The sequence below is a fragment of the Labeo rohita genome, chromosome 20 (assembly GCF_022985175.1).
Source record: "Labeo rohita strain BAU-BD-2019 chromosome 20, IGBB_LRoh.1.0, whole genome shotgun sequence".
In the NCBI taxonomy this organism is placed as follows: domain Eukaryota; kingdom Metazoa; phylum Chordata; class Actinopteri; order Cypriniformes; family Cyprinidae; genus Labeo; species Labeo rohita.
This window is the reverse complement of record NC_066888.1, coordinates 31,602,565-31,617,661: the sequence shown is the minus strand read 5'-3', so window position 1 is coordinate 31,617,661 and position 15,097 is coordinate 31,602,565. Positions and strand designations below refer to the sequence as shown.

Genomic DNA, 15,097 nt, shown 5'->3' with positions numbered 1-15,097 from the left:
TGCCGAAACATGAGCTAAAATTAATTCAGACTTTTATTACACAGAATAAATCCTTATTGTCATGTAAACTGTTGTCATTGTAATGGTTTTTTAAAAAAAAAAATGGCAAAAAATATGTGTAACTCTTTTCCTATCTTTAGTGACATGTAAGTCTCAAAGTGTTTTTTCCAGTTTGTAATGTATTAAACACCCCCCTTTTCTTTTTTTCTTTTATTTATTTATTTTAATTTACTTCTTGTCATTGTCTATAATTTTTTATGGTTGTATTATTGTTTGTATACTCTTTCTGAGCAATAAAAAAGATGCAGAAATGAATACATCTTATTCTATAACCTATGTTTCCTTAATTTTGCAGTAAGTAAAATGAGTTAATTGGCTAGTTGGTGGAAAAAAACGGGTTTTAAAATGTTATGGCTGTTTTTCCTCCTCACACCAAGTCATTCTGACTTATGTAAGTCGTTTTCTGTTAAAGTAAAATTTGTATCCGTTTCCTTTAGACTATTTGTACTCACAAATACAAATTATTTTTATGCATATAAAGTTAGAAACTCTTCTCTTAATTCAAGAAACAAAAATGATAATGTGCAAATACAACAAGTGATAAAACGCTACCAAAACACGCACCAAAATAATTACGTAAGCGTGGGTTTTAAACCAATGGGCGTGTGCATGACGTCAGCGCCCGATATACGTCATACAGGAAGAGCGTTCATTGTTTTGGCGTTTCCTGATCTACATCTTTGGAGTGTTGCCGATTAAAACAACAAACATCTGACAGTCGACATATTTCTGGTATAAACCCATTTCTATTTTATTTCAAACAAGCATTATGAATCTACTGTAAGATTTGAGCGCGTAGCTACTGTGTTTACTGCTGTTGAATAGCGAGTCTCTGACTCAGTTGATTTCTCTCAGGTTTTAATCATATTATAAACAACATTAAGATTTCAGGTCAGTGAGTTTTCATTTGTAGACGATAAAGAATCAACTGTAGGTGGTTTTCTAACCGATGTATTGGATCTACGTCCGTTTTCATTCATATAGATCTGTAGATAAACAAGGCCGAGATGTTATAAATAGAGCTGCCGTATCAAATGACTCATTGATCATTCACTGAACCGATAAACTGTAGTTTGATCTTATGATCTGAACTCTAAAGTGTTGTTTTGTCAATAAATAATGCTTCTTAATGGGAAAATGCACTGCTTATATTAATAGATGTGAAATACACAACCAGTCAAAAGTTTTCGAACAGTACGATTTTTGATGTTTTTTTTTTAAAGAAGTCTCTTTTGCTCACCAAGCCTGCATTTATTTGATTCAAAGTATAGCAAAATTTTTTAAAATATTTTATTATTTAAAATAACTGCTGTCTATTTGAGTATATTTTAAAATGTAATTTATTCCTGTGGTTTCAAAGCTGAATTTTCAGCATCATTGTTCCAGGCTTCAGTGTCACATGATCCTTCAGAACTTTTATTATTATTATTATTATTATTATTATTATTGTTATGTTGAAAACAGCTGAGTAGATTTTTTTTTCAGGTTTCTTTGATGAGTAAAAAGTTCAAAAGAACAGCATTTATCTGAAATAGAAATCTTTGCAACATTATAAATGTCTTTAGCATCACTTTTAAACAATTTATTGCTATATAAAAATATTAATTTCTATAAAACAAAATAATACTGACTCCAAGATTTTGAATGGTATAGTGTATAATGTTACAAAAGCTTTTCATTTCAAATAAACGCTGATATTTCGGTCTTTTTATTAATCAGAAAATCCTGAATAAATGTACTCAACTGTTTTAAATATTGATAATAATAATACAAAAATGTTTCTTGAACAGCAAATCAGCATATTAGAATGATTTCTGAAGGATCATGTGATACTGAAGACTGAAGTAATGATGTTAAAAATTAATAGCTTTGATCACAGGAATAAATTACATTTTAAAATATATTGAAATAGAAAGCAGTTATTTTAAATAGCAAAAATATTTCACAATATTACGGCTTTTGCTGTATTTTGGATTAATAAATGCAAGCTTGGTGAGCAGAAGAAAACGTTAGAAAAGTCTTAATGTTCACAAACTTTTGACTGGTAGTGTATGTTCATTCATTTAGTTGCCTATAACTTGTATATCTGTCACAAGCATTGAAAATATCAGTGTTAGTAACATCTGTGAGGACTGAGTTATATGGAAAGTCATGTCTAATCAAGTTGTTTTAGTCAACTAAAAGTGGTTCTCAGATGGTCAGGATCCAGATTTTACACTGGATGTTTGGTGGTGATCATAAAACAGCAAATAAAATTGAATGAAATATTTTCAATTCAATTCAGTTCAAATTTATTTGTATAGCGCTTTTCACAATGCATATTGCTGCAAAGCAGCTTTACACCAAATTGACATTTTTACAATATATGTACTTGATGTACATATGGCAGAGATGTGTGGTAAAGATCAATTAATGACGTAATCAAACAGACAAAGAACACTATAAATTAGTAGCAGAATTCGGTAGTGCTGTATGTTTTCAGGGTTGGCATCATCTGAAGTCCTCTGTGGGGTTGACATCATCTCTTCTTAAGTGTTCTGGATCCAGACTGGAGCTTGTGAATTCCTAGTTACCATGGGATGTCAATCCCATGGCAAAACAGAGAACAAATAGGAACATAATTAGCGTAGCTGCTGTTCAAACTAAGAAAAGGAAGATTTGTTAAACCAGAGCTAAAAGATTAATAATGAGCATTTGATCAGATATAGCTGCAGGAAAAGTTTATGAGATGCATTATTTGAATGCTTGGCTAAAAAGATGTGTCTTTAATCTAGATTTATACAGAGAGAGTGTGTCTGAACCCCAAACGTTATCAGGAAGGCTGTGTCAGAGTTTGGGTGCCAAATGCGAAAAAGCTCTACCTCCTTTAGTGGACTTTGCTATCCTAGGTACTACCAACAGTCCAGAGTTTTGCGACCTTAGGGAGCGTGATGGATTGTAGCGTGGTAGAATACTAGTTAGGTACGCAGGAGCTAAACCGTTAAGTGCCTTATAGGTAAGAAGTACTATTTTGTAGCTGATGCGGAACCTAATAGGTAGCCAGTGCAGAGACTTTAAAATTGGGGTAATATGATCATATTTTCTTGACCTGGTAAGGACTCTAGCAGCTGCATTTTGGACTATCTGTAGCTTGTTTGTTGAAGATGCAGGACAAACACCTAGTAGTGCATTACAATAGTCCAGTCTAGAGCTCATGAATGCATGAACTAGCTTTTCTGCATCAGAAACAGGTAACATATTTACCTGTTTCTTTACATTTCTTCTCATTCAGGTATCTTCTCGCCATGACTCACTGGTTCCATCGAAACCCTTTGAAAGCCACAGCGCCCGTGTCCTTCAACCTGTACGGCGTGGCATCCAGCCCCGCTGCCAATAAGATCTGCAAGTGAGCATTTTATTCAGATATTATATATTTATTGTATGTTAGGGCGACCATATGTAGTCTTTTCCTGACTGGTATTTCTGAATTGCCTAAAATATCCAGATTTTGGCTTGGTTTTCCAATAGTTTGATCAATAGTGTGAAGACCAGTCAACCAATCATGGCACATAAGAAGTCTACAATCTACAAAGAACGGCCAAAACAATGCAAATATGCATGCATATAATATGTAGAGAGCATGTCAATAGGACAACAAAGCCAAAACACGGATATATTTGAGGCATTTTAGAAATCCCGTCTGGGAAAAATAGTATGTATGGTCACCCTACTTGTATGTGCATGATCATTTGTCTAATATAAATGTTAAATCTGTGTCTTAGTGACTTGAGAACGACACGGGCCCGACTGCTGGACATGTTCACAGATGCCACATGTTCCCCAGAGATCATGAAGAAATCCAGTGATGAATATTTTGCTCTTTTACAAGGTTCGTGCACTGTTTTATTTCCTCTCGGGTCAGATATTTCCATGTTGCACGTGCTTCTTTTTATTCATTTCCATTTATTCTGTTTAGAGACATGCTGCTGTTGTTTTGTTGTTGTTTAGGATTAATTTTGCCGCTGGATGGAACCACACAAGAGAACAAGCTCCGCTTCATCCAGAACTTCAAATGGACTGACACTTTACAGGGAAATATCGCAAGGTGACTCTGAAAGATCCGGAAACTGTTACACTATGTGGTTTTGTGGTTTAGCACAGTGGTTTTCAACTGGTTTCCTTTTTTGGGACCTATATTTTACATTTCATCAACTAGTGAAAAAAGTAAACAAAAAAGAGCAAAACATGAAGCTTTTGTAAATGGATTATATAAGTATTTTGATGCATTAATTCGGCCATGTAATGCACCTTATAATGCCTTATAATTGTAAACACAGTTATAATACATTATAATAATTATTTATTCATTGTTACACTTTTAGAAACTATAATAGATTAAAACAAAAAACAACCAATTTCAAATATAATCTGCGAATGTATTTTAAAATGACAGTTCAATTGGACATAAAGTGACATGTTTTGATCAAAATTAAATCTGATTTGTGTTTTTCAGTGCCCAGCAGGATGCTGTTTTTGAGCTGGTGTCTATGGCGTTTAATGTCGCCCTCTGGTACACCAAGTTTGCCTCACGATTGGCCGGAAAGGAGAAGTAAGTTACATGTGTTACTGCTGTTTGGAATGATTGGTCTGTGACAGGATTCTGTGATTTTAAAATGTTATATGATGTTATTATATGAAGTTGCATCTACAGCTGCTAGAGTCGTACACATACAGATGGACGTATTTGATGTGGTGTGAAGTCCAAAATAGTTCCACATTTTAAACCAGGCAACCAGTTTCTACATAGTTTTCTGTGTCATTTTTCAACTAAAAGTAAAACTATTTAAAAAACAACATGCATTAATAAATAAATAACATCCTTTATCTTTATATATAAGAAAGTAATTAGAAAAAGATGACAATTAAACAAAAAATAAAAGCTAAATAAAAAAATAAATAAAATTACAAGTATTGAAAAGTGACTAGAACTTAAACTAAAATTAATAAAAATAATTTAAATTATTTGAAACTGAAATTAATGAAAAATCTGACTAATAGTGATAAATTCTATAATAGTACACTACCAGTCAAAAGTTTTTGAATGGTAAGATTTTTAATGATTTTAAAGAAGTCTCTTTTGCTCTCCAAACATGCATTTATTGGATCCAAAATACAGCAAAAGCAGTAATATTGTGAAATATTTTTACTATTTAAAATAACTGCTTTCTATTTTAATATATTGTAAAATGTAATTTATTGCTGTGATCAAATCTGAATTTTCAGCATCATTACTCCAGTCTTCAGTGTCACGTGATCCTTTAGAAATCATCTATCATTATTATTATTATTATTATTATTATCAATATTTAAAACACTTGAGTACATTTTGTTTTAGGATTTTTTGATGAATAAAAAGATCCAAAGATCAGCATTTATCTAAAATAATAAGCTTTTGTAACAAATGTGTTTTTGTTTTTTGTTTTTTTTTGGAGAAAGAGATTATAAAAATGAATACTTCTATTTAGCAAGGATGCTTTAAATTGATCAAAAGTGATGATAAAGACTTTTATAATGTTATAAAAAAATTATTTCAGATAGATGTTGTTCTAAACTTTCTATTCATCAAAAAAACCTGAAAAAAAATTCTACTCAGCTATTTCAACAGTAATAATAATATATGTATTGTGAGCAGCGAATCAGTATATTAGAATGATTTCTGAAGGATCATGTGACTGGAGTAACGATGCTAAAAATTCAGCTTTGAAATCACAGGAAAAAATTACATTTTAAAATATATTCAAATAGAAAACAGTTATTTTAAATAGTAAAAATATTTCACAATATTACTGCTTTTGCTGTATTTTAGATCGAACATTATAAAATTATTTAAATTTCAAAATCAATATTTTGTTTATTTCTTTTTTATGTATTTATTTGGTAAGTTGGCGTGTAATGAATGAGTTTATGTAAATTATGTACAGTCAGCTGGTTATTATCACAAATTAAACTGACAGACTGTACTCTAGTGTGTAATGTAATACAATTATAAGTGTAATGAATTAAAACAGAATGTTTTATTTGAGTATTTTATTAAAGAAAAGTTATTTTTGTTTTCAATTGCAGCATCACAGAGGACGAAGCCAAAGACGTTCACAAGAGTTTGAAAATTGCTGCTGGAATATTTAAAACCCTCAAGGTAAAATGTTTATTTTGTGGAAAAGCAACAGAGATTCTATAGAGATTTATTTTACCACACAGAGTATCTAAAACCCCTAAAACTTGGTCAAATCACTCCAAAGCATGGTTATGACTGTCCTACTGCTCAAGCAGTGGTAATATATTGTCTCTGTTACTTGTCTTTTCTTGCTGAATGTGCTCATGTGGTGTGTTTCCTGTCAGGAGACTCATATTCCTCGGCTCATCACTCCAGCAGAGAAGGGTCGAGACCTGGAGCCGCGAGTCATTGACACCTACATTGTGCAGAGTCAGGCAGAGGCTCAGGAGGGTAAAACACACTGATAGTCCTGATCGCTGGAGAGCTGCTCTGTGTGTGTGTGTGTGTGTATGTATGTGATGGTTCTTGTGTCTCTGTTTTTAGTCACCATCGCCAGAGCCATCGAGCTGAAGCACAACGCCTCCCTCATCGCAGCGCTGTCATTCGAGACGGCAAACTTCTACCAAAAGGCTGGTAGGTTCAGAGACTGATATTGTGCATTAAAACTTAGGGTGAACTATCACTTATATATTTAATTGAAATAACGTATTAAATATTTTACATTTATTTACATATGTTTGTGTGTGTATATATTACTGTATTATTGTGTATACATTATATATATATATATATATATATATATAATTGTAAAATATTTAATACGTTATTTATATAAATATATATATATATATATATATATATATATATTTATATTACTGATTTCCATTAAAAAATTAGCGGCCCATAAATGTTTTTATTCAGCAAGGGGACATACATTTTTTTTTTTAAGTGACAGTAAAGACATTTATAATGTTATAAAAGATTTGTATTTCAAATAAATGCTGTTCTTTTGAACTTTCTATTCTTAAAAAAAATCTGAAAAATAAAATGTATTACAGATTCCACAAAAATATGAACCAAAACAAATGGTTTTTAACTTTGCTAATAATCATAAATGTTTGTTGAGCAGCAAATCAGCATATTAGAATGATTTCTGAAGGATCATGTGACACTGAAAACTGGAGTAACGATGCTGAAAATTCAGCTTTGATCACAGAAATAAATTATATTTGAACAGATATTCACATAGAAAACAATTATTTGAAATTGCAATAATATTTTACAATATTACTTATATGTATATATATATATATATATATATATATATATGTGTGTGTGTGTGTGTATATATATATATATATATATACTTTACAAGATACATTAGGATAGTCCATCTTAAATGAAATCATACATGTATATATGTATGTGTGTGTGTATATATATATATATATATATATATACACACACATACATATATACATGTATGATTTCATTTAAGATGGACTATATACAATACTTCATCATTTATTAATCTTAGGTTATTTATTATTTAGTAATAAATTTTGAAAATGTTACAAAAAGTTGTATTGATTATGAACTAAAATGATTTGCTAATGTTAGCTAATGCCATAACTAATGTATCTTGTAAAGTCTTCCTATAATCTTATATTATTCATAAAATGTATTCATGTAATAAATACATTACATTTTAACATTTTCACATAGAAAATAATTATTTAAAATTGCAATAATATTGTACTATATATATATATATATATATTTTTTTTTTTTTTTTTTCTTGCAGAAATGGTTTTATTAGTTAAGATTAACTATCAACAATAATTTATCATCATTTCTTAATCATTTGTCTTAGTTTTTTTTATCATTTACTGTAACTGCATTTAGCAGTACATTTTGAAAATGTTACAAAAAGTTCTTTAATGTACAATGAATTAACATTAATTTCTTTTCAAGTTCATGTTAGCTCATGCCTTAATTAATGTTAACAAATAAGATCTTGTAAAGTCGTACCATATAATCTTCTGAGATTATTTACAAAATATATTTATAGAATATATGTAAAGGGTCATGCAGAGCCAAATATATATAAATTGATATAATATTTAAATAAATAAATATATGGATATGAATATTGATTTGGATTAAAATGACTGTATCATGTTGAGAGTGCAGAGAGACACGTAAGACATTGAAATAATTCCTTTCAGACAATTGTTAACATGCAGTTTAGTCATTATACAGAAATATTCAGAAATATTTTAGAGCACTGTATAATAAAATTATATATTATTTTTAAGATTATGTTTTATTTTGGCCTAGATCACACTCTGAACACTTTGGATCCAGAATGCAGCAGTAAATGGAAGAAATACCTGCAGCTGAAGCAGCACTTCTACATGGCTTATGTGAGTCTATCTAAACCTGAGAACATCTGGATATCTCTGTGATGATTTGGCATTAAATGATTGATGTTTCTAGGTCATTTTAAATGAAATAATAATTTAACATGCAATACGGACATGTCTTTCTGTTAGTTTGAACAATGGAAGACGAGTGGAGTGTTTGGATACGATCACTATTGGTCACACTAATGCAATAAATAACTTACTGTACGATTTGTTTATGTTATGTGCAGGCCCACTGCTATCATGGACAGACTCTTCTCGCAGGGGATAAATGTGGAGAGGCCATACGATCCCTGCAGGAGGCCGAGAAATGTACGCAAAAGATGAATGCCTCAGCAAATTATCATATTTTAGCCATATATGTCACCCTGTCATTGGACGATATTTGGCCGAGATACAACTATTTGAAAATCTGTAATGTGAGGGTGCCAAAAAATCTAAATATTGAGAAAATCGCCTTTAAAGTTGTCCAAATGAAGTTCTTAGCAATGCATATTGCTAGTCAGATTAAGTTTTGATATATTTACGGTAGGAAATTTACAAAATATCTTCATGGAACATGATCTTAATATCCTAATGATTTTTGGCATAAAAGAAACATCGATAATTTTGACCCATACAATGTATTTTTGGCTATTGCTACAAATATACCAGTGCCACTTAAGACTGGATTTGTGGTCTAGGGTCACACTTGATGTACTGTTGGGTATTTTAATGGACATATTTTACATTTAAAGACATATTTTGTTATTTATATCAAAGAAAGATCATTTGTAATGTTTCTTTTATTTTCATTAGAAAGGTTATAATAGTTCAAATATACATACACTGAAAAAAAAAAATGAATAGTATATAAACCGTTTTTACTCAGAAATTGGTAGTAAATCTCACAATTAATTACAAAGAAATGGCAAGTAATAAATTTGAAATTTTAAAGTAGAAAAATATAGTATTTTCTTGTAAAACACTGATAATCTTTGTTTTATTTGCAACTGAATATATTTCTTACAGTGTATTTTTCTAAAATGATGAGGTAATGGTTTTTAGTTTTAGTTTTCTCTGTGAAATCCTTCCTTTTAATGGTTGTAATGAATTTTTGTGTCTCAGTTTACTCCCGCGCTGAAGCCTTGTGTAAAGAGTACCGTCAGATGAAGGGTCCCGGCAGCACGGCCAAACCCTCCGAACAGCTCTTCTTTAAGAAACTGGGCACGTTCATCAAAAACACCCTGGAGAAATGCCAGAGAGAGAACGGCTTCATGTGAGTCAAACACGGGTTCAGATAATGTCATTTAACATGCAAATGCAGCAGAATGATAAAACGATTCCTAGAGAGCTCCATTTTCACAGCTGGATTTCTGTGTCAGTTACTTTCATAAGGTTCCTGCTGAAGCTCCAGCGTTGGAACTGAAGGCCAGTTACGGTTTGGCTGAACCGACTGCATTCGAGCTGCCGCCTCTCAACGCTCAGTGCACGCCTGAAGTCTACGCGACCTTTGACCTGACCAAAGGACCCAAAGAAGACAAGGTGAGGAGAGATTTCCGTTCCCATAAATTATACAGTTGAGGTCAAAAGTTTACATACACTTTGTAGAGTATGTAAAATGTTATTTCACCAAAATAAGAGGGATTGTACAAAATCATTTCTTTTTTTATTTAATACTGACCTGAATAAGATACTTTATATAAAAGACATTTACATATAGTCCATAAGAGAAAATAACAGCTGAATTTATAAAAATGACCCGTTCTAAAGTTTACATACGCTTGATTAATACTGTATTGTTACCTGAATGATTCACAGCTGTTTTTTTGTTTAGTGATGGTTGTTCATGAGTCCCTTGTTTGTCCTGAGCAGTTAAACTGCCTGCTGTTCTTCAGAAAAATCCTTCAGGTTGATTTTTCAGCATTTTTGTGTATTTGAACCCTACAACAATGACTGTATGATTTTGAGATCCATCTTTTCACACTGAGGACAACTGAGGGACTCATATGCAACTATTGCAGAAGGTTCGAAGACTCACTGATGCTTCAGAAGGAAACACAATGCATTAAGAGCGGAATTTGAAGATCAGGGTAAATTGAACTTATTTTGTCTTTTGGGAAACATGTAAGTATCTTCTGTAGCTTCTGAAGGCCAGTACTAAATTAAAAAAAATGATATTTAGGCAAAATAAGGAAAATTTACACATTTCCATTCTGTTCAAAAGTTTTCACCCCCTGCTCTTAATGCATGGTTTTTCCTTCTGGAGCATCAGTGAGTGTTTGAACCTTCTCTAATAGTTGTGTATGAGTCCCTCAGTTGTCCTCAGTGTGAAAAGATGCATCTCAAAATCATACAGTCATTGTTGGATTCAAATACACAAAAATGCTGAAAAACCAAAAAAAAAAAAGTTTTTTTCTGAAGAACAGCAGGCAGTTTAACTGTTCAGGACAAACGAGGGACTCATGAACAACTTTCACTAAACAAAAAAGCACATCTGTGGATCATTCAGGCAACAACACAGTATTAAGAATGAAGCGTATGTAAACTTATAAATTCAACTATTATTTTGTGTTCTGGACTACATGTAAACATCTTTTATGATGTTAGATATCTTATAAAATAACATGCATTTCATATGATCCCTCTTATTTTGCTAAAATAATTGACATTTTGCAGATTCTGCAAGGTGTATGCAAACTTTTGACCTCATCTGTATATGGTATAGCGTTGTTAAGATTTTTTTTTCTTTTAGACTGCATTTTGACAAATGCATGAAAAACTGTAATATTGTGAAATATTATTAGAATTTAAAATAGCTGTTTTCTATGTGAATATATGTTAAAATGTAATTTATTTCTGTGATCAAAGCTGAATTTTCAACATCATTACCCCAGTCTTCAATGTCGCATGATTCTTCAGAAATCATTCTAATATGCTGATTTGCTGCTCAACAAACATTTCTGATTATTATCAATGATGAAAACAGTTGTGCTGCACAATATTTTTGTGGAAACTGTGATGCATTTTATTTTTAATGATTCTTTGATGAATATTAAGTTCAAAAGAACAGCATTTAATTGAAATAGAAATCTTTTGTAACATTAAACATCTTTACTGTAACTTTTGAACAATTTAATGCATCCTTGATGAATAAAAGTATTAATCTCATTTTTTTTTTTGGCGCTTTATTTTTACAACAAGCTAAAACCTTAAAATATTAACATTTTTAAATGATTTTCCTCTCTCCAGGCGAAAGCGAAGCACGATGAGGAGATAAAGCCGGTGAAGGAGCCGGATCTGAAGCCGCAGAAGGACACGGGCTGCGTCATCTCTTAAACTCCCGCTGAAGCATCGACAGACAGGTGAAGCATGTGACGTCCTGGAGATCTGGAGGAGTCTGTAATCTTCTCTTGTGTAATTCTCTCCCCTGCTCAGATATATCCCAATATAACATAGTGATATAACAGTGGCGTCTGTCTCGTGATAAGATTCTGTTTAAGGTGTTTCGTCTACAAACGACACATGTTCTAATGAAGGATTGCGTGACTAATCTGACGAACAGTTAATCCTAATAACCCAGTTTGAAACTGAATTATACGACCATTTGATTTGTACTTGATTATCTCTCTGTAGCAGAATATAGGTGATTTTAGTCAGAAGATGATTTTAAGGTTTATCGGGTCCATTGATTAGAGAATAACTTCACTAAATTCATAAAACTAAATATATATTATTCTTCATAGTGATACTGGAAAATGATCCATTGTTCAATGCAAATGCAAAAACAGTCTCAGAAAGAAACATCAGATTTCACCTCAACATTAAAAAAAAAAAAAAGAAAATATGTCTTGCATAAAGAAAATGAATATTTATTGCATTATAACATTATTTTCATGACAGTTAAGCACATTGTCCTCATCACTACAGTATTGTTATATATATATATATATATATATATATATATATATATATACACTACCGCTCAATTTTGGAATCAGTTAGATTTTTAATGTATTTTAAATAAGTTTCTAATGCTCATCAATGCTTCTATTTGATCAAAAATACCGAAAAAAACATAAATATTGTGAAATATTATTACGATGTAAAGCAACGTTCTTCTGTTTTAATATACATTAAAAGTCTAATTTATTTCTGTGGTCAAAGCTGAATTTTTCGGCATCTTACTCCAGTCTTAAGTGTCACATGATCCTTCAGAAATCATTCTAATATACTGATTTATTATCAGTGTTGAAAACAGTTGAGTTGCTTAATATTTTTTTGGAACCTGTGAGCCTTTTTTTTTTTTTTTTTTTTTTTTTTTTTTTTACAATTCTTAGATTAATAAAAGGTTAAAAAAAAACATTTATTTAAAATAGAATCTTTTCTGTTCAAAAGCTTGGGGCTAGTACATTTTTATCCTTTCTTAATAAGAAATTAATACTTTTATTCACCAAGGATGTGTTAAATTAATTAAAAGTGACAGCATAGATTTACATTGTTAGAAAAGATTTATATTTTGAATACATCCTGTTCTTTTTAACTTGTTATTCCTAAAAAAAGACTCACAGGTTCCAAAAAAATGTTTCCAACATTGAAATTCTAAAATATAAATTCTAATAATAAATCAGAATATTAGAATGATTTCTGAAGGATCATGTGACACTGAGTAACAGCTGATGAAAATTTAGCTTATACAGGAATAAATTATATTTTAAGCATATTACAATAAAAACTATTATTTTATATTGCAATAACATTTTTCAGCATTATTGTTTTTCCTGTATTTTTGATTAAATAAATGCATTCTTGACAAGACTTCTTTAAAAAAAACATTACAAGTCTTACAGATCCCAACCTTTTGAGCGGTTGTGTATATATATATATATATATATATATATATATATATATATATATATATTATCTGTGGTTTAAATGTGCTTAATTGTCATAAATATATATTGCATTGTATAATGATATATCGTCATGCATATAATGTCATAATGCAATAAATAAGTGTTTGCAAAATAGGTTTCATACAAAATATAAGATGAGATTCATTACAGTACAACACAGTATATTAGTTTAATAAAATAAATGATTATTGCCTATAACTCACTTATTGCACTCAAAATATCTGCTGTATGTTGATATTTGTTAGCGGGAGGAGCGGACAAGCACATTTTTCTTTGGGTTGGGTTATGAAAAGAACAGAACGATTATTCCCAATTATATTTGTCATGGCCTGAGTAGTTAATTAAACTCATCCTCGTTAACAGGGTGACATGAAGTGCCATGAGCTTTGGTCTGATTATAATCTTACCATCTCTCATATCAACTTAATTTCCATATGTGTATATATTTACAGTCATTTATGAAAAAACTATTTGCTTCTGATTTGAAACCTGTCTAAATAATCCAGATACGCTGTAAAAAACACAATTTGTTGAGTCAACTTAAAATTTTAAGTTCAGTCAACTCAAATAAATTGAAATACTAAGTAAAATCTTAGATATTTGAGTTGACTACACTGTAAAAAACAATTTGTGGAGTCAACTTAAAATAATTTGTGGCTGCCTTAAAATTTTAAGTTCAGTCAACTCAAAAACAGTTTATTCAACTTGAAATGTTAAATTATACTAAGTGACAACTTAGATGTTTGAGTTCAATCAACTTAATAAACTTATTTGAGTTGACTGAACTTAAAATTTTAAGGCAGCAGGGTAACAAATTATTTTAAGCTGACTCAACAAGTTGTGTTTTTTATTTTTTACAGTGACAGTTTGGTTTGTTAAACTTTGTTGAATGAACTCAAATATTTAAGTTGTCACTTAGTACAACTTAACATTTGAAGTTGACTAAACGTTTTTGTAAGTTGAATCAACAAATAGATTTTTACAGTGTATGAACTGCTTTGCTGTGACAGGAAATTCAGCTTCCCGGTTGTTTTTGCTGGTTTAATTGGATAGGTTGGTTGTTTATTTTCTGTAAGCTCCACACTGACATTTGTATAAATATGTTTAACCGTCTTTGAGTTAGTAAATGTGACACTGGTGCTTCATTTCAAGAGTCACACTTGTAAAAACTTCAGCGATACTATATGCACTTTCACGTCGGCTACAGGTACAGAAATGATGACTAAATGTTTCTCGCTTGTTATTTTGGCCCCTGCTGTAATTCATATGCGAACGCATACTGAAAATGAAGAGTTTGTGTGCTTATCAAGGGTAAATGATTGTCTGATATTTTGCTGTATATTTATTTAACACAAATCTGAACAAGACTTTCTGTAGCATTGTAAGAGGACACTCCACGATCACTTTTAGTTTTTGTAATTATTTGCTTTGCCATCTATGCAGTTGTATGGATATGTATTCATCATCATATATACTCACAGATTACGATGTCAAACTGTAACTCACAGTCATGCATTTAATGGTTTTTCCCATTAAAATGTGTGTAAGCTATTTGTTTTGAGCAGCGTTTGTTCCAGACGTGCATGAGTTTTGAAATCATGTGGTTCATACCTGTGCAATCTTTGTGTAATACTAGCAATACGAGTATATCAAGATTATACGAACGCAAGACTGACGTCTAC

General features: G+C 31.0%; 1 protein-coding gene across 1 annotated transcript; it reads left to right on the top strand.

The window, feature by feature from the left end:
• The first annotated feature begins 674 nt into the window (after positions 1-674).
• Positions 675-14,966, top strand: brox (BRO1 domain and CAAX motif containing). The gene is made up of 13 exons (XM_051139082.1): positions 675-792; positions 3,332-3,445; positions 3,822-3,928; positions 4,048-4,144; positions 4,553-4,648; positions 6,163-6,235; positions 6,439-6,544; positions 6,638-6,727; positions 8,435-8,520; positions 8,751-8,832; positions 9,628-9,778; positions 9,885-10,044; positions 11,752-14,966. The coding sequence occupies exons 2-13, from the start codon at positions 3,345-3,347 to the stop codon at positions 11,836-11,838; spliced, it is 1,236 nt and encodes a 411-aa protein (XP_050995039.1). The 5' UTR covers positions 675-792; positions 3,332-3,344; the 3' UTR covers positions 11,839-14,966.
• Positions 14,967-15,097: the final 131 nt, after the last annotated feature.

Coding starts and splice junctions, on each gene's coding strand:
- brox (XM_051139082.1), top strand. CDS start 3,345: ATGACTCACTGGTTCCATCGAAACCCTTTGAAAGCCACAGCGCCCGTG. Junction 4,145..4,552: donor TTACAGGGAAATATCGCAAG/GTGACTCTGAAA, acceptor TGTGTTTTTCAG/TGCCCAGCAGGATGCTGTTT. Junction 6,728..8,434: donor AAACTTCTACCAAAAGGCTG/GTAGGTTCAGAG, acceptor ATTTTGGCCTAG/ATCACACTCTGAACACTTTG.